The sequence below is a fragment of the Megalops cyprinoides genome, chromosome 8 (assembly GCF_013368585.1).
Source record: "Megalops cyprinoides isolate fMegCyp1 chromosome 8, fMegCyp1.pri, whole genome shotgun sequence".
NCBI lineage: Eukaryota > Metazoa > Chordata > Actinopteri > Elopiformes > Megalopidae > Megalops > Megalops cyprinoides.
Window position 1 is genome coordinate 12,008,249 of NC_050590.1, and position 22,609 is coordinate 12,030,857.

General features: G+C 42.8%; 1 protein-coding gene across 5 annotated transcripts in view; it reads left to right on the forward strand.

Annotated features, from left to right (window-relative positions):
* Positions 1-22,609, forward strand: part of LOC118781846 (adenylate cyclase type 2-like) — a 53,476-nt gene that overhangs the window by 23,932 nt on the left and 6,935 nt on the right. For 4 of the 5 annotated variants that reach the window (XM_036534958.1, XM_036534957.1, XM_036534961.1 and 1 more), the window contains 16 exons: positions 7,554-8,258; positions 11,413-11,610; positions 12,208-12,390; positions 12,828-12,977; positions 14,052-14,212; positions 16,133-16,244; positions 16,672-16,799; positions 18,193-18,351; positions 18,563-18,695; positions 18,872-19,060; positions 19,385-19,428; positions 20,551-20,610; positions 21,166-21,246; positions 21,586-21,655; positions 21,889-21,986; positions 22,316-22,400. In XM_036534958.1, coding sequence (XP_036390851.1) covers positions 8,094-8,258; positions 11,413-11,610; positions 12,208-12,390; positions 12,828-12,977; positions 14,052-14,212; positions 16,133-16,244; positions 16,672-16,799; positions 18,193-18,351; positions 18,563-18,695; positions 18,872-19,060; positions 19,385-19,428; positions 20,551-20,610; positions 21,166-21,246; positions 21,586-21,655; positions 21,889-21,986; positions 22,316-22,400 — 2,016 coding nt within the window. In that variant the 5' untranslated portion in view covers positions 7,554-8,093. The remainder of the gene's footprint in view (positions 1-7,553; positions 8,259-11,412; positions 11,611-12,207; positions 12,391-12,827; positions 12,978-14,051; positions 14,213-16,132; positions 16,245-16,671; positions 16,800-18,192; positions 18,352-18,562; positions 18,696-18,871; positions 19,061-19,384; positions 19,429-20,550; positions 20,611-21,165; positions 21,247-21,585; positions 21,656-21,888; positions 21,987-22,315; positions 22,401-22,609) is intronic. The other variant, XM_036534962.1, reaches the window with a different exon arrangement.

Sequence of the window (22,609 nt, forward strand, 5' to 3'; positions counted from 1 at the left end):
CGCTGATTGTGCATTTGTGAGAGGCCTGATGCCCGTGGAGCTGGACTGGCGCATCGAATATCAACTTCCTGTGTTTATTATAAACAAGGGCCAAAGATCTGAAAACAGCCTGAGATAGCATCATGTTAATCTGATTACCTTTCAGCAGCTCGCCCGCAACATTGCTAATTCAATACCGCTGGACAGTGCTGTGAGAGGGACTCTGGCAGGGCTGTCCTCCCTTAATCCAATTTGGAAGCACATTGCTCTATGTATTTCTGTCAGCTGTGTGGCTGTCAGCCATCACTGAAGCAGGCCCAACTCATGGGCACCAGACCTTCAGGTCCTGACTTCTGAGGGTGTGGTCAGGGAGGTGGTCAGATTATGGGGATAAGGACTTCATAGGTGTTTTGGCAAAATAGATTTTGTTCTTGCTTTTTTTTTCCCAGAGCTGGTGAATGGGGTATTTGTTCATTGTGTGGTGGTGACCATGTATCCTTTATAACTTGCATTGAAGGCTTATTGGGCATTTTGTTTTTTATAATACTGACATGATATAGATTTATTTTCCAATATATTGTAATGTTGTTAATGTGCCAGACAACTAAATGCAGGTGTGAATCTCATGCAAAGCTAATTTCTGTGCATTTCAGACAATAAAGAAATCTAAATCCAAAATCTACATCTAGGTCTTGAACAAAATGCATTGTGATCTCCAGCACTGTGTTGAAAAAAGAACCTTTAATTAACCATTAAAACGATAAACTGGATGAAAGAGTGAAGTTAGAAAGTGTGTCATGTAAACCCTGTTCCAGGCTTGTTAGAGTGACCTGTAAACTTGTCTGAAGTGCACCAGCAGGCAACAGCACCTGTTGCAAGACATTAACAATGACGCGGACATGAATACAAGCTCACTTTCCCATCACTAGAGAGGGTGTGGCCTGCTCCACCTACTGAGGGACCTGTATGATACTGTGCCTATGTCACTCTGTTCCAGGCACTTGGGCCTCTCCCAGAAAGCCAGCTCTTGGACTTGTAGCTCATCTCCTGACAGCCAGACTAAAGTCTAATTGTGCATGCAGTCACTGTGTGTGCTGCATTAGTCAAATGGGTTGTTCTTTTCAGTATGGTGAAATGTCAGAGTAAGCTGCAGGTTTGAAATGTTTTTTAAGAAAGCAAGTTTGGTATTGCTGAGTTGTGAGTCATGAGTTGTTTCTTATGTGAGAATAGGTTTAGTATCATATTGCTGTGTGTCATGAGTCATTTGGAGGGTTTCTGTGTGCCTGTAGTCTTCACCTTTCTCTCCCACTATGGTGGGACATGTAGAAAATTCCTGTAAAATGTTATGATTGCTAGCCCTCTTTGACCCCCATACCAGATGTCCCTCTGCACATTTACCCCTAACATGGGCATTATTCCTTTGCTCTTCTCTAAATTCCCCCAGCAGGTTTACCAGTCAAGGGTTAACTTTATTAAAAATATATCATTTTAGAAATTAAATGAACTGTTTTCACTGGTCTTCCACGGTTCTTTCATGCTGTAATCGCTTGGCATTCCCATTCCCTAAAGCATTAGCAAGGATATGTAATTCTTTTGCTCAGAGAAGTATTTTCTCTAGAATGATTTGATGGTAAAATATAATAAATATAATATAGTCATGTTTCATAATTTGACAATGTGTTTATTTAAAAAGTGAGATTTCATGTAACTTGTACAGTTCCATTATCTGCTGATGTATGTCCAACAGGATTTTACAATATCATTTGTTCAACTGCAGCCAATTAACTTTGTGAATCATAAATATTTTTCCAAAATGAAGTAACCCAAAATGCTGGCTTATGCCTTTTGATATTGAGGAAAAAACATGAAATTAAGTCCATTATGAACGAACTGAGGTCACAGAGTCCTATGTGGATGAAAGTGAATTGCAAACTTTTTGCTGTGTTCATGTGAAAAAAAATCACATTATGAAAATTAGTCATAAACAAGACTGTTTAACGATGTCCAATGTTTACTTCAAAAGCAAGGTCAGGCATTGCTATTTTTGCTCAGGAACAGAAGTGTGTTCACATTCTTTGGTTTAAGGCAAGACTTTGGCCAGTTGACAAGCTGCAATGCCTTCCTGAACACCCTTCTGCTTGAGACTGATATTGCCAGAATGTTAAAAGCCTGTGTGCTAAGTGAGTGAGTCTGGAAAATGCCCTGCATTACCTTACCACCGCATGATCAAATCCTCTTGCATACTGAGATGTAGCTCTGTGGAATAAACTGCAGTTTATGTCTAATGTCCTTAGCCTAGGGTCTAACAGATTTGTCCTGTGTTGAGGTTCACTTACAGCACAGCCATGCAAAAGCACTGGTGTCCCCTTCAGCAGCAGCAATTACTGCCACATTTGTGGGATTCTCAAAGGCTCTCCCACTGCCGCTTATGGCTATTTGTTCCATGCAGAGAGATGTTAATGAATGTGATAATTTACTAGTATTCGTAGTGGAAGCAGAGGCCCTTCTAGGTTTAAATTGGCTGAATGGCCTGTTCTTGTCATTAAATTTCTTGTGTTCTTCAGTTACAGTTGATCTGACCTGATCTCGCTAAAAGTCAATATTCTACAATTACCAGAAATGGGTGTGGTATGTAAAATGTGATTAGTTGTTTAAAAACAATTTGTGACATGGAGAAGTTGATAAGCAACTTTACAGAGAGACGGCAGGTGTGCAGTCATTGTTGGTCCAGTGGTAAAATACCTACGTGTAACAGATCTTAGACCTGATCTGTAACATCAGCTTTGAGTGGCTTTGAAGACTAACCAGATGCTGCTTAGGACATCAAAAGGAAATGTGATCTTACAATTCATCACTAATCACAAGATTGCTCTTTCGTGTCACAAACATCATACTAATACAAATAAAAACAAGAGCAATTAAAGAATGGGGAGGCATCGGACCCTAGTTCAGTTACTTTCTGTAAAAACCTTGTAATAATATGTACAGAAAGTGTTTTTTTTGTTTTGTTTGTAAAGGGCCTGGCTGACTTCACCCTGCATTTTTGTGTGTATGAATAAATACTGTAGTAATAATAAATCAGTTCTCTCTGCAGCTGCTGACCTTCTCAAATATGTGTTTTCCAGGCAATGTATTCATATGTCATAGTATTAGTTCAATAGTATGTGGCCTTGGGCTTTCCCTGTGGCTTTGTCCATTGTTCTGCCCATTGTTAGATCCATTTTGAGTGAGAATGCTTTATCAGTTACAGTGTGGCTGAACCAAGATTTCGATAGAAGTGCATGAATGATTGAAGTCTTCCTGTGTGTGCAGTGATGTGGGCTTGTTGCTGTTATCCAGAAGGCTGTGCATGATTGTGCAGTGCTTCTGGGTTTCACTTCCTCTCCAGACTGGGTTGGCTACCAAACAGATTTGTGTGTTTGGCACAAAAAGGCACAATTCTGACTGAACCCAATCACTCTCTCAGTCAGTTTCTATGGAACAATCTCTATGGATCTTATTGACCTTTGCCCCAGGAACCCTTAGAAACAGAGAGTCATATCCACAGTGCTTTTAATGCTAGTCTGTTATGTAAACTTCTCTGTGAGAGCACATCTGATGAGTTTTCTTCAGTGCTGTTAAGCTGCAATTACAGGGTCTGACCTGTTATACTGGAAGATGTGTTTTGGTGCTCTGCAGATGTAGAGCGTAGGTTAATAATAATGGGTTGAGAGCCTGCAAACTGCCCTTTCGAAAGGTATTTGTTTGTGAGTGGCTGCTGTGAGTTTTGTGTGGATGCGCCACTCTCTGAAAGGGAAATGTTGTTTTAAGAGAGGCCTCACAGACTGAATGCTGTGGAGTAAGCATTCATTCTCCTGCTGAAATTCCAGCCTATTCATGTTGGCGCCTCTCCCTGCCATTCCGTCACAGCTCAATGCCGGGGATCGAGATTTGCTGGCTTCGTCCTTTGCCATGGCAACTTTAGAATTGGAGTAAAAAGCTCAGGCAGGCTGGGCGCTGTAATATGGAGCTGCAGTGTCATTAATAAACTGGTGGGTAGTGTCAAATGGCACAGGTCTTTGGTAGCTTTAGAAGACAACATTCAGCTAGAGAACATTTAGGAAGTATTCCTAACAGATAGTTAACATGCCTGTCTTGCACTGTAGAGAACTGACCATCTGCTTGGTTAAGCTGTTCTAAAAATGTTTTATTTTCTTTGCTGATTCCAAACAGCACAATTCATTCAATATGTCTCAGTGGCAGTTTGTGAGGCAGCCAGCATTTCAGCGAACAGCTTGTAAGTCTTGAGTTTCTGAGACCCACACTGTCAGTGCTGTCCGATTCCCACATGAATAGCTTCATAAACACACGGCACATGAGCCCATGTTTGGTGAGCAAACAATGAGAGCAGGGCTAAGAATTAATAATGATTACAATCAGCTGTCACTCCAGCTTATGAGAACTACACTGGCTGATACTGCCAAAAAATCCCTCTGACACTGACAGTGTTATGGCTCAATTGTTCATCTTATCATTTGATGTTTAACTGTTGGATATGGGCAGCCTGCCCCTAGATCCCTGCCCTGTTTCATCATTGAGCAAGTCAGCGGAGCAGGAAGTGCGGATGAGGAGAGGATCTGACATCTCATTTGTGTCTGTGCTTTCTCATGCTCTGTGCCACTCCAGATCCTGACTGAGCTTCAGAACCTTGCAAAGACAGAACAGAGATGAATTCGCATGACAAAATAAGACCTTTGGACGTGCAGTATTACTGGGGCTTAGTTATCTCTCATCGGCTCCCTGTGCACTTGTTATTACTCCATCCCTTGGTTAATAATGTTTGCTCTGGTCCCACACAGGAATTAAAATTGATAAAAGACGGGGAGGTTAAAGCGTGGACAGTCTGCACAGCGCCTTGCATACATGATAACTTTCTCTCCATGTAACTCAGGCAAATGATAAGATCTTAAGCTGTCATTCTGGGGAGAAATTCTGATGAGTGGTGACCTAGCTATTGGTTGTTTGCTGGGAAAATGTATATGCTGATTATTAATGGAAGTCAGGGCTGTCTTGTGGCAGTCTGCTTCATGCTGAGCTTACCACCTTACCTCAACATCCTGCACCCAGCTGCTCCTTGAAATCACACCCCCTCCCCCACGCGGGCTGTACATTCTTTCTCAGCTGCCCCCCCACCCCACGCTTAGCACTCAGTCTGCGGGACGGAGCAGGAATCCTGGGGGCTGGGGTTAGAGCGAGACTGTGGGAGTGAGGTTAGCGGGACACTGTAAATCTGGGAGCTCTAGACAGCGGGAGCAGACTGCGTGTGTCTCTCTGAGACTGTGGTTGCGAGGGCATTGCGGAAGAAATTTGCTGTGGTGTGGGAGTTTGGTCAGTTTGAGTTTGGTCACAACACAAATTGACGACTTTATGACAAATGCCCTCATGCTACTTCTGACTAGCATTTTGAAGGAAAACAGAAGGACATCCACAAAATTGGTTATTTCCGTTGTTTCAAAGTGCTTTTACCATGGATAATGGCATGCCATTTGCCTGAGCCATAACATCATTGCTTCTGGGCTTCTAATGGGTGACTTGCAGGTCAGACAAGGATGTCTTCAGTCTGAACCCTGTTTTCATGATAGGAGCCCTTCTCTTTTTTCTGTTCTTATCGAGGAAGCGGTAAATATATCATCACCCCTGAATCGGTATGCAAGATACGGTATTCTCTGAAGCTGTCATAGTAGAAACTGTAGTAGCTTATGTAGTTTAAGAAACTTTAATAGACCTTTTAGAGAGCTGGAAAGCACAAACGAGTGACTGAAGCGAGTCTCTGATTAGTTTCAAAAGGTTATATATGAAGTTTTATTGAAACTGTGAGCGCTGAGATCAATCAACACTTAGAATGTGTGCACTGAATTTCTCCTCAGAACTCTACAGAATGTTGTATCTTGACTTAAATCCCGCTTGTCAGTCCCCCTTGTTTGTGTGGCATTCCATCTGCTCTTCACAAACGGTGTTTTGCTTGGTGCTTGCAACATTTGTCAGGGCAATGAGCAGTGAACCATTGTCCCAGCCCTTGTAGTATTGTGGTGTGTAAATGCCTGTTGGCTTGGAGTTCATCTTCTGTAGTGCTGTCTCCAGGAAAAGCTCTCCACACAGATTGTATTCATTAGGAACTTCGTTCGTCATCGTGGCCACTCTCCCTGAAAGACTCGGCCAAACTTGTTTTGGATGAATACAAGCAGTGTTTTATTGATCGTGGGAACAATTGCAGACTCCAGATCTGCTGCTCCTTTTGAATGGATTTACAGTATAAACATTTATTTTTCAACAATGTTTTAGGCGGTGCTTATTTAACGTTTTCAGCATAAAATAAGCAACACTGACAAAATGGTTATCAGAGTGAACCAGATTCTAGTGACTCTGCAGCTCAGCATGATGCCAGAGCTATGACAGCCACACATGTTGAAGAGCTGTCATTGTGGCTTTTGAGATGCCTCACTGCTTTACCTTAATACCTGAGGAATGTACGCACTGCTAACTATGTCTGCTAATGACGTTAATGCAAAATGAAACCTTCCTGTGAACAGCAGCTAGGGATTTTCACATTTTTGCGTCTGATGATCATTCATTGTCATCAGATGAAGCATTTTATGTTCAGTATTGTTGAAAATGTTGCATGTTGTCCCAGTGTAAGGTAGGGTTGTTCCTTTTATTTACTCAGCTTTGATTGCAATCAGTTCAGATGTTGACATATTCACAACAAATAATCAAAAAATTATATTGTGAAATGAAATTGCTGTGAATTTTTATGTTCTTGTAGGTGTAAAACTCCTTTTTTTTAAAAAATTTTTTAAAAAATTTTTTATGGGGTTATGAGGTTTATAGAGGTTGTGGAATTGCTCTCATCTGCTGCATTGCAAACAGACACACAAAAACATTGAAAGCAATGATGAGAGCTGCTTTAAATTTAGAAGGCGGTCCCTCTGTGGAATGCACCATAATGACCACTGGTCTACAGTAAGGAAGCCCGTGGTTTGTGAGTAGTGTCAACAATTCTGAAAGAAGCAAAGGTTGTGTAAGCATCAGACTAATTAAACAGCAGGTCATTATCCACAGAGAGCTGCAGCTTGACTGCTCGACACTGACAGAGAACGGCTTTGTGTGGAGAGTGGAAGGAGCACACACAATCTCTCTCTTATATACACACAGACACACACTCTCACTTTCACAGACACTCATGTTCACACGCACACATGCACACACACACACACTCACACACACACACGTACAAGTATACAAGCACATACACATGCACACGTGATTAAACAAACACTCCCACAAACACTCACACACACACACACACACACACACACACTCACAGAAAAAAAATACAGCAGCTGTTTTGTCTTTCTCCACAGTTGGCCTGTAATTTTACGGCTTTTTTTCCTACCCCTTTCACTTAGGGAAGATGAAATGAAAGCCATGTCCAGCACAGTGCCAAGTGTGCCCAATGTCAGGGCATTGTGCACTGTGTCTCTGACTAGCAGTGATTCCAGTGTCACCTCACCCTGCTCTCTCTGTTCTCTCCCCAGACTCAACCTCTGAGCAGCTGAGCTGCCACAGCACACAAAGTGAGAGTGAGAGAAGGAGAGAGAAAGCAAGAGAGAGAGAGAGAGAGGGAGTGCAGCTCAGATAAATTGGTTGGAAATCCTGAATCCTGGCTGGATCCTTGACGACCCATCTCTCCCCCCTCCCCAGCTCCCCTCCTCCCCTCCTTGCTTCCCTCCCCTCCTCTGATCCCTCGGCTCTGGGCTCCTCTTTCCACAATGCTGAGGAGAGGAAGACAGTAGCTCGCTGGCAGGAATGAACTCTTCTCGCCTGCCTGCCTGAGAGCTGTGCCGAAAAAAAAGAGAGAGAGACCGGGAAAGAGAGAGAGGGAACAGACAAGCTCTCAAGATGTCTTGGAGAAAGAAAAACCTGTGCTTGGCTTGAAGCGCCCCCCTCTGTATGCCAGCGCTGGAATGACTGTGTAGACTCCTGTTCCATCTCACCACAAACGCATCCCACTCTGGACTTGTGCGTGTTTCTCTGACTGGAGTGCCGTGCCGGCTTGAGGAGGAGGACTGGGCACCATGCCAGCCAAAGGGAAGTACCTGTTGAACGACCAGGAGCTGAAGCAGGAGGCCCTGTACCGTAAGTTCTCCTGCATCAGTCAGTACCAGCTGCTGGTGCTGCTGCTGGGCCTCACCATGCTGTCCTGTGCCGTGCTCATCATCCTCTTCTTCTCCCTGAAATTGGTGAGTACACAGCCGGCACCCCTACAGCCCATAGAAGAAAGCTACTGCATTCACCAGCATATAGCCCATAGTCAGAGCAAAACTACTGCTCTAAGTTCGCTAACATTCAGCAGATAGAGCAAAGCTACTGCCTTCATCAACATACAGCCCATAGTCAGTGCAAGGGTATTATGTTCACCAACATATGACATTGGGGAAATTGATGACAGGTGTTGTTGTGTTGGCATTGAGGTACCTGGGTGAAAGTGTGTGTGTGTGTGTGTGTGTGGGGGGGGGGGGGGTTAGGAGCCTGGGATGGAGGTGTGTGTGTGTGTGTATGTGTGGAGGAATTGGGGTGGTTAGTCTGAGAGAAAGAAAAAAAGAGAAATGTGTTTTATTAACGAATCATCCAGATGTTATTGTAGCACTCAGGGGAGGTGGCAGGGGGCTCAGCTGAGCAGAGTCATGTAGGATTGGGTGTTGACATTGGCCAAAGCAGTAGCACTGTCTTCAGTCTGGTACTCTGCCAAACTGTGTCTGTGATGTCCATTACTAGACCTAATGACTTGTTTCTGATGGAAAAAGTGGTTTCATTTTCCTGCCATTGTGCTGCTAGCAGACAAACATGGCTTAACAGTGCATTTAACTTCCTGCAAAAATAAAGTTTTGCTCTCGAAAAAAAACAGTCTTCGAAGGCAGACTGTTTGCCTTGGGGTAAGAAGATAGCCTTGCACAACACACTTAACCTGAATTTCTTCAGTTGATATCCAGCTGTAAGCTCTTTAATATGCCCTGGATCAAGGTGTTAAAATAAAGGATACTATGAGCACAGAGTGAAGCCTCTAGAATAAAACTGGATCATTAATAAAGTGTACTAATATTAATGTGTGCTCCCGTGCATCCATCCACCCCTTCAAGCTAATCCCCAGGAGGAGGATATGAGCCCAGCAGAGCCATGAAGGCAGGCAGACAGAGAGAGAGAGCGAGCTTCACAGAGCAGGTGACAGGTGACAGAGCTAGAGCACAAGCACATGGAAAGGAGCTAGTTAACAATCCTTGGGGATTGCTTCCACTTTAGTTGAGACACATTAAAATGCTACTTCAGGGAGATTATAGAAATGCTACAAACATAGTATTCTGCAGTTGTTATTACCGCTGATGGAATATTTTGAAGTGCTAGCTCCAATGGAATGTATAGCCACAAATATATTTCTAACTTCTGTTGATACATCATGCAAACCACGTGTTAGTGCCACCTGAAAATGACAGAATTACCTGAGATTTAAATCTGAAACCAAACAGAATATTTTCATATTTTTGTTTGATTTTATCAAACAGGAAATTGATGATGCTGTAATTGGACTTTTTTTTGCAAAATAAAAAAACACTACAGGCAACAAGTTATTTATGTACCTATCCTCTTCATGTCTAGTAGTGCATTAGGCAGAGACGAGACCTTTTTCCACTTCTGTCTGTCTGAATCCTGTTTTGCAGCCTGGTCCCTTTCATTTCCTTTCAGCTCTCCTCCCGCTGTTCTCCATGTTGTTTTAGGTCATTAGGTTTGTGTCTTCCTTTTGGGGTTCTGCCTAGGCACTATTTTTGGGATGTTATCATTTTTATGTTGCAGGAGCCACCCTATCCATTTTGCATATTCTCTCAGTAAGGGTGGCATCCATGGGGTCTTGTCTAGTTTGTCTGAGCAGTTGGATAGTTTGAGATTGTTGAAGGCCAGAAAATCTGCTTAATGAACCTGAGGTATTTTGTGTAGAATGTTGACAGTTTCCTAAAGCATTCTGTGTAGTGCTCCATCACTCAGAACCATACAGCAGTGTTGATAGGATACAGCTCTCGTAAACCCTCAGCTAGGTGTGTCTGGAGCAGATGTTTGATATCCAAGCTGGTCTGACTCTGAAAAAGGTCACTTTTGCTTTAGTGAGGCAGCTAATGATGTTTTTGTCAGCTCCTCCATCTGTGCAGACTCCACTTCCCAGGTATGTGAAGATGTCCTCGACTTCAAGCTCTTCTTGACAGAATCAGATAGAGACAGGATCTTGGCCATTCTGGGCCACAATTTTAGTCTTTTTGTGTTTATTGCCAATCCAAGCATCTTACTAATGATAAGGTCAGACCTGGATGCCAGGCCAGGCTTGAATGCCATCCTTTGTAAGGAAGGGGAGGACAATATCACTAGTGAAGTTGATGTCTTCAAGGGTTGAGAAAAGCATCCATGATGCCTCTTTTAGGTCCCTGTGTTGTTTTGGTCATTAGTCGGTGGTGATGTTGAACAAGATGGCTGACATGATGCAACCCTTACTCCTGCCTGCTCCTGGAAGGCAATATCTGACTGCTCAACAGTGCATGAATATTCTTCGTAGAATAGCTGGTCTCCCCTGGGAGACATTAAACAACAATGATGCTTTAGCCTTTGTCATTATTTTTGTATGATATACATGCAAGCTTCATTAATATTACGTATGAACCGAACAGCACTGTCTGAATGTGGTGAACAGTGCCATACTTACTGTGTGATAGAGAGTGGATGGCGGGGGGGGGGGGGGGGGGGGGGTTGTTTGAGACTGAGGAGAGGAAAGCCTCTGTAATCAATGCTCAAGTGCCCTTCTTAGAATTAGAAAGCACCATGCATGCATAGACATCAACAGAGTCTCTCTGTGACCCTCCCACTACATCTGAAGTTGAACTTAATTAGTATCTATTTCATTTTAAAGGTCAGTCCCCTAAGGGATGGTAATGAACACATTCATAGTCTTAGAAAGCCAGATTTGTATGGAAGCAGTCATTGCTGACTATTGAATTAGATGTGCATGTGGAAAATGTGCACATATTAAAGACAGTGTTTGTTTATCTGTAACACATTAATACTTTGACCCCTATGTCTCTGAAAATGACAAAATGGCTTTCAATCTTATATATGGGTGTAAGGCATCATCTCTGTCATGTGTCTCAGTGGCTACATACATTTGTCTTCCATGACTGAGTTTGTATTGACTGTCTGTGTCTGCTTACTATTCACTGTTGACATGTTTTGTGAGTATTTAAGTGGTTGTCACTATGTATCTTTAGTGTCTGTTTGTTTTCTTTGTTCATGTCTATCCACTGTGTGCGTGCTCCTAATTTCTCTCCTGTCACTGAGCCTGTCCATTGTGGGTCCCTGCAGAAAGCGGAGGATCACGGCGCGTTTGTGGGCGTGGTGAGCTGTGGACTGTGTGTGTTCTTCACCGTGTTTGTGCTGGTGTGCACCGAGTCCCTGTTCCAGCGCTGGATGAGGCTGCTGGGTGTGGTCGTGTGGGCCACGCTCATTACCATGGGCTTCACCTTCATCTTCAGCGGGGAGGTCATCCGGGCCTGGGACCAGGTACTGCTCCTTCTCCTTCTCATGCTGTACGTCAACTTCCATGCAGGAATCTATCCAAGAATCTTCACTAATCTTGATATTACAGTAATTGTGAATGACAATGTAATAATGGCTGTAATTTCAAAGAGCAGAGGTCCTGAATGTTCTATGTTCTTAACTTTGCTGAGCGTGCTATTGGTTCAGCAGGTTGCTCTGAAGTTTATGAATGCTGCAGAATTCTGTTTGTCATTCACATGGCAGAGGGCCTGAGAATGGCATCTGTAATATTACTTGCAGCAGAACTGTGCTCCTGTCCATACTCCTGAGGGTTGAACCTGCACAGGCAGTAAGTCCCATAGTTAGAATATGGTAGAGACATCAGACGAGGGGTTCCAGCAGCCACTAATTAAAGCTTTCTGTCTTTGAGTCCCTGTTCCTGACTGAATAATCCCTGCAGCTGGTGTTGCTCCCACCTGGCTGGCACATTCTGGCCAGGTGCAGCTGTATTCTCGGCTAGTAAATAAGACAAACACTGGTCCAAGCGAACACCGCATGTATTTCATTATAGTAGCCCAGATGCAAAAAATAAGCCTATTTCCCTCTTTCTTTCCCCCACAGGTTCCATTTTTCCTCTTCATCATCTTCACAGTGTACACCATGCTGCCCTTCCAAATGCGCTACGCTGTCCTTCTGAGTGTCATCTCCTCGTTGTCTCACATCATTGCCCTCACCGTTCGCCTCACTGTCTTCTCTGACTCTAATGATTTACGGCCCAGTCATGCTCCTTCGCTGGCCAATCAGGTACATTATCTATTGTGCATCTTTTAAGATTTCAGATTATAATCTCACACTACCATGTTGTATCATGACTTTTATAAAATATTTGCACAAATATGGTCTTTAGGGATACACATTACTCCTAGCCACAAATAAAAGCTGTATTTAAAGTCATTTATTTGATATTTGTTTTAGATATGAGCCACATATTTTCCAGGTTTGTTGCATTAATGACATCACCCATACACATACGCAGTTAGGCTGTTTAAATTCAAGAATGTTTACAGTATATCACAAGTGTTACTGGTCTGATTTTATTATGAATGCAGAACATTCTGACTGTCCCACTGTTTTCATGTGCACTTGCACTTTTGTGTGTCTGTGTATATGCATGTGTATGTGTGGTGTGTGTGTGTGTGTGTGTGTGTGTGTGTGTGTGTGTTTGTGTGTTCCACTTCTAGTTGCTGTCCAATGCGGTGGTGTTCCTGTGTGGCAGTGTGGTGGGGGCCTTCCATAAGGTGCTTATGGAGAGAGCACTGAGACAGACCTTCCAGGACACGCTCAGCTGTTTGGGGATCCGCATGAAGCTGGAGATTGAGAAAAGACAGCAGGTGAGACCCCATCCTCTACTCTCTATAAACAACAGGCCCCAGCTAAGCCCCCATCTGCCTCCATTTCCATCTGCACAGAATTTAGGGTACAACGTGTTTTCATCTGAGAGAAGGTCAGGTTGACAATTTCCACACAAATGCCACCTGGATACATCACTTCCATAGCAACTGCTTTGCTGACAATGAATAGGTTAAACAAATCGGGATCATGCTTTACGGTTCCATGGAGAGATTAACTAAATACTGCACTGGCTGTGTCATTGTGTTTTGGCAGGCACTGGTAGTCAGGGATGATATGATGGTCCCAAGGAAACAGAGGAGAGAGATGGTGATAGCAGGCAGTTGTGCAAAGTACAAGAAGTAGCAGTTTGGCTGATTTTTAACTTGGCTGAGATTAAACCTTTATTTAATCATAATAAATGTGACTTCACATTGTACAAATGTCGAGGTATTACAGCAAGAATAAATGCAGTTACAGTATTATCCGAAGACTGATCACAGTATAAAAGCCTCAGAGTATACTGTGTTTGAAATTTTTAGCTCGATGTTGCTCTATTCTTGTGTTTAAGCCTGTATCTGTTGTATATTGTGGTAAAAAAAAAATCATAGCATTAATATAAATGAGCAATAATAAATGCTGTCGCTAACAAACCCCAGCCTAATGGCCTGCAGCAATCTTACCAATGAAAGCAAACTGAGATAGCAGAGAAGTGCTCCGTTGTTTTCCCTCCAGAATATCTGATATGACCGAAAAGATCAGTTACAGCATGAGCATACTGACACCACTTTCTGCAAAAGTACTTTTCATGCTTCACAGTTAAAGGTGGCAGGAGAATGTAATTTGACACTGATAGGTTTCCAGGTACACTCCAAAGAGGAAAATCACTCTTAGTTAGTCAGTGCACTTACTAATACCTGCAGAGACATTTCAGAGGACCTTGATCTCATGGGACAGGGGTTTGCCTTGTGGATTCAGGATGAACATTGTGTAGAGAAGTGTACCAGTATATTGTCATCCTTAGACACTTAGCCTGTTCCAACATCGTTGCTGTGTCTGTGCATGTGTGTGTACAGGAGAACCTTCTGCAGTCTGTGCTGCCTGTCTACATCTCCATGAAGATGAAGCTGGCCATAATGGAGCGGCTGCAGGATTGCAAAGACAAGGAGGAGCAGCAGCGCCTGGTCAAAGACAACAATTTCCACAGCCTCTACGTCAAGAGACACGAGAATGTCAGGTGCGTGGCCTTCTGTAGTAAGCTTTTTCATTGCATCTCTCTTCCTTCCCACTCAACTGTTTTTACTCCTGTTTAGTTTTTCAGTCCTTTCCCTTCAGATGTGTCACTAGCCAGTAGAGACATCCAAATGGTTTTCATTACAGTTGTAATTAGAACACTGTAATTTGGGATTAAGTTTAATTTAATTTTGCCCAGTGCCCACAGGGAATTTTACTCCTCACTGTCTCATGTTCACTATATTCAGCCTGCAGACAGGACATTGCATCAACAATGCACAATTAGACACAAACATATACTCAGCATAAACACAGCCATCTGTATTACCCTGAATGAATGACAGTGAATTCCAGATGCGCAAACAGAACATTGATCATTTACAGATCATTTTGCTCTTTTGCTTTAAGTCAGATCTTTGGTGACAAAACACTGACAGATGTAGCCTGGATTAGCAGTGGTTCCTGAATTGATGGATTAGCAGACTCAATATAACCTGTTTGCCAACAATAGGAAAGGTATACAGATGGGTTATCTTTATGGCTAGGGGGATAGGACTGAGCGCAAGCCCATGACGGTAAAGTCAAAGATGCATGCAGGGTTTTGTTTGGGCTTTCTTTTCATGAAGCTCAAGTAAGGAAATGTAGAATGGTACATTTAAACATCATGCAGTACTTTCCTAACTCATATCACCACCTGATGACGTTGCATTTTTAATGCTTTTTGTAAATGGTTTGAAAAACTGCAGAATGACTGCCTTCCATGACTCATCAGGAGCCTGTGAGTTGCTTGGATGATGTTAGTGTTTTAATGCCTATCCTAAAATTGGTGTCCATGTCACTGAGGTGCACTGTGGGACTAGCTATTGGTTTGTGTGTGAGTGTATCAGAGAATAGCGTTCGACTTGCTCCAGCACTCCTACAGGACTGCAGAGGTTGCCACAGTGAGACAAGTCTAATGTTCAGTTGGTGATACCAAAAATGATTGTGTAATGGGGAAAAGGCATTTAAACACAAAACAACACAGTATGTCCTTAAATCACAATAGGAGCTAGGGCCAGCTGCCAATTGCTGTCTTTACATAAATTGCTAAAAAGAGATTGTTGGGAGATTATGTTTTCGTCATCCAGCAGGGCCCTTTGTTTACTACAATATGGCTCTGTCAAAGGCCTTGTCTTCACTTCAGCCATATTGATGCAGCCTTTGTGGAAATGTGGTGAAAACTTTTGTCCTCATGGAAAGACAGCTTTGATCTGTATAATTATCCCAGATGAGCCGTTTCCAGGATATGCCCATTTTTTCCCCTCTTCTTTTGAAGAAATACCTGGCTGTTGCTAATTACAGTAGATGGTGGTCATGTCAGTTATCTTTGTTCTTCTCTGAAGCATGTTAGTTTAATGAGGGGAGAACTTGGCTGTGGGACAGATATGCCTGTGACTGGGCCTGCTGATTAGTCTGCTGGATGTGTGGCTAACAGTGCCGGGGCTCAGAGGACAGAGGAACGTGTTCCCACAGGGGTTGGAGTTTTGCCCGGCAAAGCCCCCTAACTCTCCACAGCACCTCTGTGAAAATCACAGCATTAAAGGATTAACTGCTCTTTATTTCAACACCAATTTCTCCTAGGGGTTTATGCTTCTCCATCGTATGACAGGTCACCGATTCCTGTTAACAAGATACCCCATAAGCCTTATTTTGTTAAAGATCTTGCTTTATAATCACAGATGCAGTATACATCACAGACACTTAATATACCTGTATGTGCAAACATATCAGTAGCGTCTTAGTGAGTATAGTCATATTCAGCACGTACCTCTGTGTTCTGCTATAGTACAACAGCACTCTGGCGGCATATTACACAGTTTAGTAGGAATGTGTGGCTTCACTGCTGTCTGTGGACAGCACTGTTGAGCAGGCTTCTCTGTTTCAGTATCCTATATGCTGACATTGTGGGCTTCACCCGGCTGGCCAGTGACTGCTCACCCAAAGAGCTGGTCATAATGCTCAATGAGCTCTTTGGGAAATTTGACCAGATTGCCAAGGTGAGTCCTAATTAAGGCCCTCTTTCAACTTGCAGAGGAAAAAAAATATGTGTACTTGTGTGTATATATAGTATTAATGTTAATGTTCAGTAATAGACCAAAATAAAAATGCTCATGGCACATGTTGACATCGTTGTCAGTGTGACCACAATTGTAGCTATATTTTTACACAAGGTAATTCCATGCTTGGTGATTGACCACCATTGAACGTGAAATGAAGTAGCTGAAATATAACCAAGATATTTTGTAGATTAGTAGTTGTCATGTGTAAGAGGCCAGTGATGTAAGGCTGGTGAGGCCAGATTCAGTTAGAGATCATTATTTAAACATACATTAATGTGTAATTGTACAAAAATCCTTGATTGTTTGCTTATGAAATCATGTCAGATGCAGACACTTATGTTACTCCTTTCCTTGTTTCCCCTAGGAGAACGAGTGCATGAGAATAAAGATTTTGGGAGACTGCTATTACTGTGTGTCAGGTTTGCCCGTCTCCCTACCCAATCATGCCAAGAACTGCGTGAAGATGGGTCTGGACATGTGTGAGGCCATCAAGTGAGCATGGAGGGGGGAGCTGAGGGATTATGGGAGAGTGGGAGATCAGGCTGTCAATATTTCAAAGCAGTGTTAACATATGGAATGATACATGAAATCAATTATGATGCACATGTGAAACCACATGATTTAACCCACTGATTCTCAATCCTGCTCCTGGGGCCCCCCTACTCCGCACGTTTTCCATCTTTCCCTGCTCTACCTACCTGACTGAACTCATCATGGCACTTTTGATTAGCTGAGCACACCTGATTTAATCAAGAACATGTTTGGAGCAAGGATAGATAAAAGATATGCAGGACAGGGGGGCTCCAGGAGTAGGACTGAGAAACACTGATTATTTTAACCTGATAGTTTTACAGTTTGACTGTGAAAATAAAACTAGGGTTCTGTTGGAAAGTGTGAGTTAATTTATTTTCCTAAATGATATTTGAATTTTAACTTTTGGAACTTTGCCAAAAAATCAAGGCTGTGATATATGTTTTCATGAGGCAGCAGTCTTTTTTGAAAATTGAGTATCTCAAAATAAGTCATTTAATAGTTTATATACACTCCAGGCTTGTTGTGGATTGCTGTATGTCTGTTTCTGTGATCCCTCTGTCAAGTGTCACACCGAGCAGTTAGTGAGAGGAATATTCCCAGCAGTCCAGAGCACACAATGTCCTGTTTTTAAGCATGGGACTTAAGAATGGTTTAACTGTCTGCTTCTAACAGTGTCAATCACTTCTAACCAATGTGATGTCTTTGACTGTGGGTGGGGACTGAAATCTGAAGGGACTTTGGGATAGTTAATTGCAGGCTGTATTCAGCCACAGGCATTCAAAAGGCATTATTGGTCAATAATACAGTAAGAACGCTTAATCCTCCTCTGACCTTTCATCACACCTTTCCAACACATGCTTTTAATTTAAATCAAATCCCCTACACAACAGTGATATTTGCAGCCTCAAATCCAAAACATGACTCGGGTGCCTCTTGGAAGAGTGTAATTGTGTTAATATGACCTCTGAGCAGTGGCATGCCGTTGTAATGACCAATGTACAGGAATAAATCCTGATAGCATGCAATGAGGAAGGGTGGTGTGCAGATGAAAGGAGAGTTCCGAAGTTGCCGTGCGCAGGCTCCTATGACTGGGACAAAGCGTCCTCTGGAAGCAGGGTGGTCTATCACGAGTGTGAAGTGGACTGGAGGGGCCGTCCGAGTCTGGCAACCACAGAGACCGGTACCTCATATCTGTTTGGCGTTGGTCTCTGCAAGGCCCTATACCAGATCAAGACAGGACAGGGATTATGCTGAAAAGAAAGAAACGGCAGAAGAATCGGACTGTTTCATGTGACTGGTTGTGAGACAATTCTGAAGAATCTCGTGTTTTTCTCCCTGCACCCCCTACCAGGCAAGTGCGTGAGGCCACAGGTGTGGATATCAACATGAGAGTGGGCGTGCATTCAGGCAATGTGCTGTGCGGCGTGATTGGCCTCCGCAAGTGGCAGTTTGACGTGTGGTCACATGACGTCACCTTGGCTAATCACATGGAATCTGGGGGTTTACCCGGGCAAGTGCTGCAAAATGTCACCATGTCCTTGTCAACATTAATTCACAGTCATCTAACCTGTCCCAGAATGCCATGTCCCTGTGATAACTGTATTGTACTTTCCACTAAATGCCAGCTGTCATACTTTCAAGACTGTGCAGTAAACTTGCATTTAGTTTGCTGGTGGATTTAGTATTGACAGGGTTGTCTTGTGTCATGTTCACATGGACAGGCGTGTCCACATCACAGAGGCCACTCTCAAGCACCTCAACAAAGCCTATGAGGTGGAGGAGGGCAACGGGCACCTGAGGGATCCCTACCTGAAGGAGCAGAACATCCACACTTTCCTGGTCATTGACCCTCGTGTGAGTTTCTCCTCTCTGCTGTCCAGGGTGTTCCCTGTTGAAGCTAATTTTTGCAACTGATGAGATGACATTTGAGAGATGTGGGATTAGTATGTGGAAGTAGCCCTGTCCCCAAAAAAGAAAAAAAAAACAACAAATAAACAACAAAAACTCTGTCTCTCCACATGTTTCAACAGTCCAAGGACCAGGCGCTGAACAACCGCAATCTGCCCAAGCCACGAGTGACCGACGGACTAAAAATGCGGGCCTCTGTGCGGATGACCCGATACCTGGAGTCCTGGGGGGCTGTCAAACCCTTCGCCCATCTGCAGAGCCGGGAGGGGTACACCACCGACACCATGGTCAATGGCAAGTCCCGCTGCAAGGTGAGATACAAACAGCTAATTCAAGGCATGTCTCATTTCTATGGAAGTGGGAGGCTGCCAAGTCTTAAGATGTGTTTGTCACTTGAAAGTGTTTGTTTTCACTGTCTGAAAACCTGTTTCTCTGTGAACATTTGCATTTTGGCTTGTATGTACAGGAGGTGGCAACAACAAATGAACAACTGAATTGGCTCGACTACTGGTATTTCAGTTACCCCTTTAGCCAAGTTCTTACTTAACAAACATAGAGGTCTTCATATATCATCAAGGTACTGTGTTTCAGTACTGGTGCCCTTTCCCTTAATCAAAGTTTATCTGTGTTTTCAGGACATACCCCTGCGATCTGTACCCTGTTCTAAGATAACTGAGAGGTAAGCGAGCACCTTTTGAGTTGACTAATGTAAGGCATAATGTAGAAGAATACACATCTTCAAAGATGACACATTCATTTCTCAAACACAGTAAATGTTATCTATGTGTCTAATCAGCCAGAGGGTACAATACCAGTCAAAAGTTTGGGCACTCCTAGTCATAGAAGAATTTACTATTTTCCAGGTTTTAGAATAATAGTAAAGGCATCAAAACTATGAAATAACACAAATGGAATTATACTGTGACCAAAAAGTGTTAAACAAATCAAAACTGTCTTACATTTTAGATTCTTCAAAGTGGCATGAAATATTTTTTCAAAGAAATTCATACACAGGCATCAACTTCACTTTGTCTTAATTTGTCAGTTTGTCTTATTTCTCTTAAGAAACAAATTTCAAGCATTTAAGCACAAATGTTTAGATCAAAATATCTTTAAATGCATAGTTCCTGTTATTTTAATGAGGTGTGTCCAAACTTTTGACTGGTTCTGTATATTGAATATCATTTCTGTACAGGATACACAGCATTCAGTATTTATTTTAGCGGGGTGAAGGTGGTTGTAGGAAACTAGAATGATCCATTTTAGTCTAACGTTTGTGCAGAATGGAACACCAGTGCACTTCAAAGGTTGTATTTTCCTCTAAATAAACTTCATTCTGCCTGTGTTTGTTATCCGTATGTCTGACTATTATTTGAAGTAATTCAGTGCTTTAGCTTGCCAAAAGCAAGCACAGTGAAATGCAATGTGCAGCAGCATTGCTAGAGAATTGGCTGCTTTGCACCCTTCCTTTTCACCAAATCTTGCGGAGACCCCTAGTGTGATATGGATAATGGGAAACAGCGTGACTTCTTGAAAGATACATATTCATATGTTCTGAGAGATGATGTGAGCAGTTAAAAAATTACAAATGATTCTAAGGCCTATATTTTCACGTACGTGGTCAAGTAGAGAGTGATATTCAGTAGCATTTGTAACTCCCACTGTTGTGCTGAAAGTCTACTTTTTTGTGCATGGTGAAAACACACATCATGCCACCCTGTGTTTGATTGACTGGTCCTTATGGAATTCCACTCTCCACGTGATGCTCAGTACTGCCTTTTTCACCGTTGGTCTCTGACAGCCTTGATGAGTCTCTTGAGGAGCCATTCTCCTTCCCCACCCCTCCGTTCACCAACTATAAGTGAGTGGTGCCGTGCTGGCCTCCCTGTTCTCCAATCTGGAGGGAGTCACCTGGTGTCTCACCACTAACCCTCTAATCTCTGCCAGTCCCCCTGTAACATCTGTCCATTTGACTGACAAGATGTCATAGGGATCCACATTCCACAGCAAGCATGGGCACTAACCACTCCTACTAAGACTACAGAATGTTCTACAGAATGTTCTCTTTGACCCAAGAGGAGTTCCCTTTTACTGTACACTGTAAACATTCTCAGAGCTATGGTGCATGAGGAAACAGTGCATTTCCTTCCTGTGCCTGGGGACCTGCTTTAAGCTGAGACACACACAGCTCCTGACACAAACACACACGCCCACACTTATACACACACACACACACACACATATAAAAACACCACACACTCTTTTTGACTCTCCTTTATGTTTCAGCAAACCCCCAGCTACCTCCTGCAAGCTGGGAATGAACTATCCTGCAAATGGCTGGCTGGTCCACCTCTGTATGTGTGTATGCGTGTCAGTCTCTCTGCTTCCCCTCACTGTCTCTTAACTTTCTCTGCAGGAATAAGTCCCAGAAAAGCAAATTCGATGAGGAAGTCCACAATGAGATGACCACAACCATTGATGAGCTCAGCTCCAGCAAGTGTGTACTGCGCCTCTACTGCCATCCGTTGTTACCCCATCAATGACGCCAGCCGCTAGATCAACCCTAATCAATTAAGATGAAAGCAAGACACTTCATATTTGGTTTAGTTCTCAATTATTTGACAGTTTGGGATGCGAGAACAGATTAGAAAGTTGGCTGAAATGATTTACATATGTTTCAGTGTTTATATTTACTGTATTCTATATTTACATGTTTCAGTATTTACATGTTGATGAAAATGTGAGTTTTTTTTTTTCAGAAAGTTGTGAGTTTGTGTTAGCCTGAGCCTCTGTGCACTGCACACATGATACTGAGTTCCTGTGTCCTGTTCCTCAGGCAGTGGTTTAAATCAGAGGAGATTAGCAGCCTGACTCTGTGGTTCACTAAGAAGGAGCTGGAGAAGCAGGTAGGTCCACTCCAAAGTTGTGTGAACAGCATGAAGGTGAGGGGTCATTTACACAATGGATTAAATTATTGAATTAAATATAGTAAGTTAAATGGTGTAATAAAAATCTTAACCACATTTAAAGGCAAAACTTGAGAATGTTCTTGGTTAACTCGATGCAGAGACAACAGAAAACCCTAGTGCACATGGAGTTTTTTCTTTAAGAGGTGCTTGTTGGTCTTTTTCTTTTCCAGTACCGAGCAATCGATCTTCCCAGCTTCAAGTACTACATTGGTTGCGCCACCTTTATTTTCCTTTGCATCTTTGTGGTCCAGATGTTTGTAACAAAAGAGTGAGTGCTTGTATCCTCTCTCCAGAGGCAGACATACATATTAGCAATGTAGATGCATATATGCATATACCAAGGTACATTAATGATATCATATTATACCATGTAACTTAACTGCAGTGAGTCAAATAATAACAGGACATTCAGTAACAGGACATGAAACTAACCCAGAAAAGCCCATTGTGATTTGATTTCCTGAAGGGAAATTTAAAGACTTCTATGAGCAAAGTGCACTGAAACACCTCCAATCTCAGGGTCTTTATACCTGCCACAAAAGTATGCCTTAGATAAAATAACTGGAGTACCTGTTTATATCTGCCCTTTTCCCTCAGGCCGAAGAAGCTGGGCGTGTCATTTGGGGTGTTGGCCTGTGTCCTCCTCTTGACCCTGAGTGTATGTTTTGCAGGTCACTTGCAGGTCAGTGTTCTGTGCTTAGGTCAGCACAGAGGCATGTGCTATTTGTGGAGTGGGCTTAGAGCACAGTATGTGAATGGATCCATACAGGGGTAAAGATAGCGCTTTATGGTGGAAGTTTCCTTTATATAGACCACTGATGCTACACTCTATTTTTACTGGTTATGATGAGTGAGAAGTGACATCCCATCTGGATTCTGTCATCTCTAATT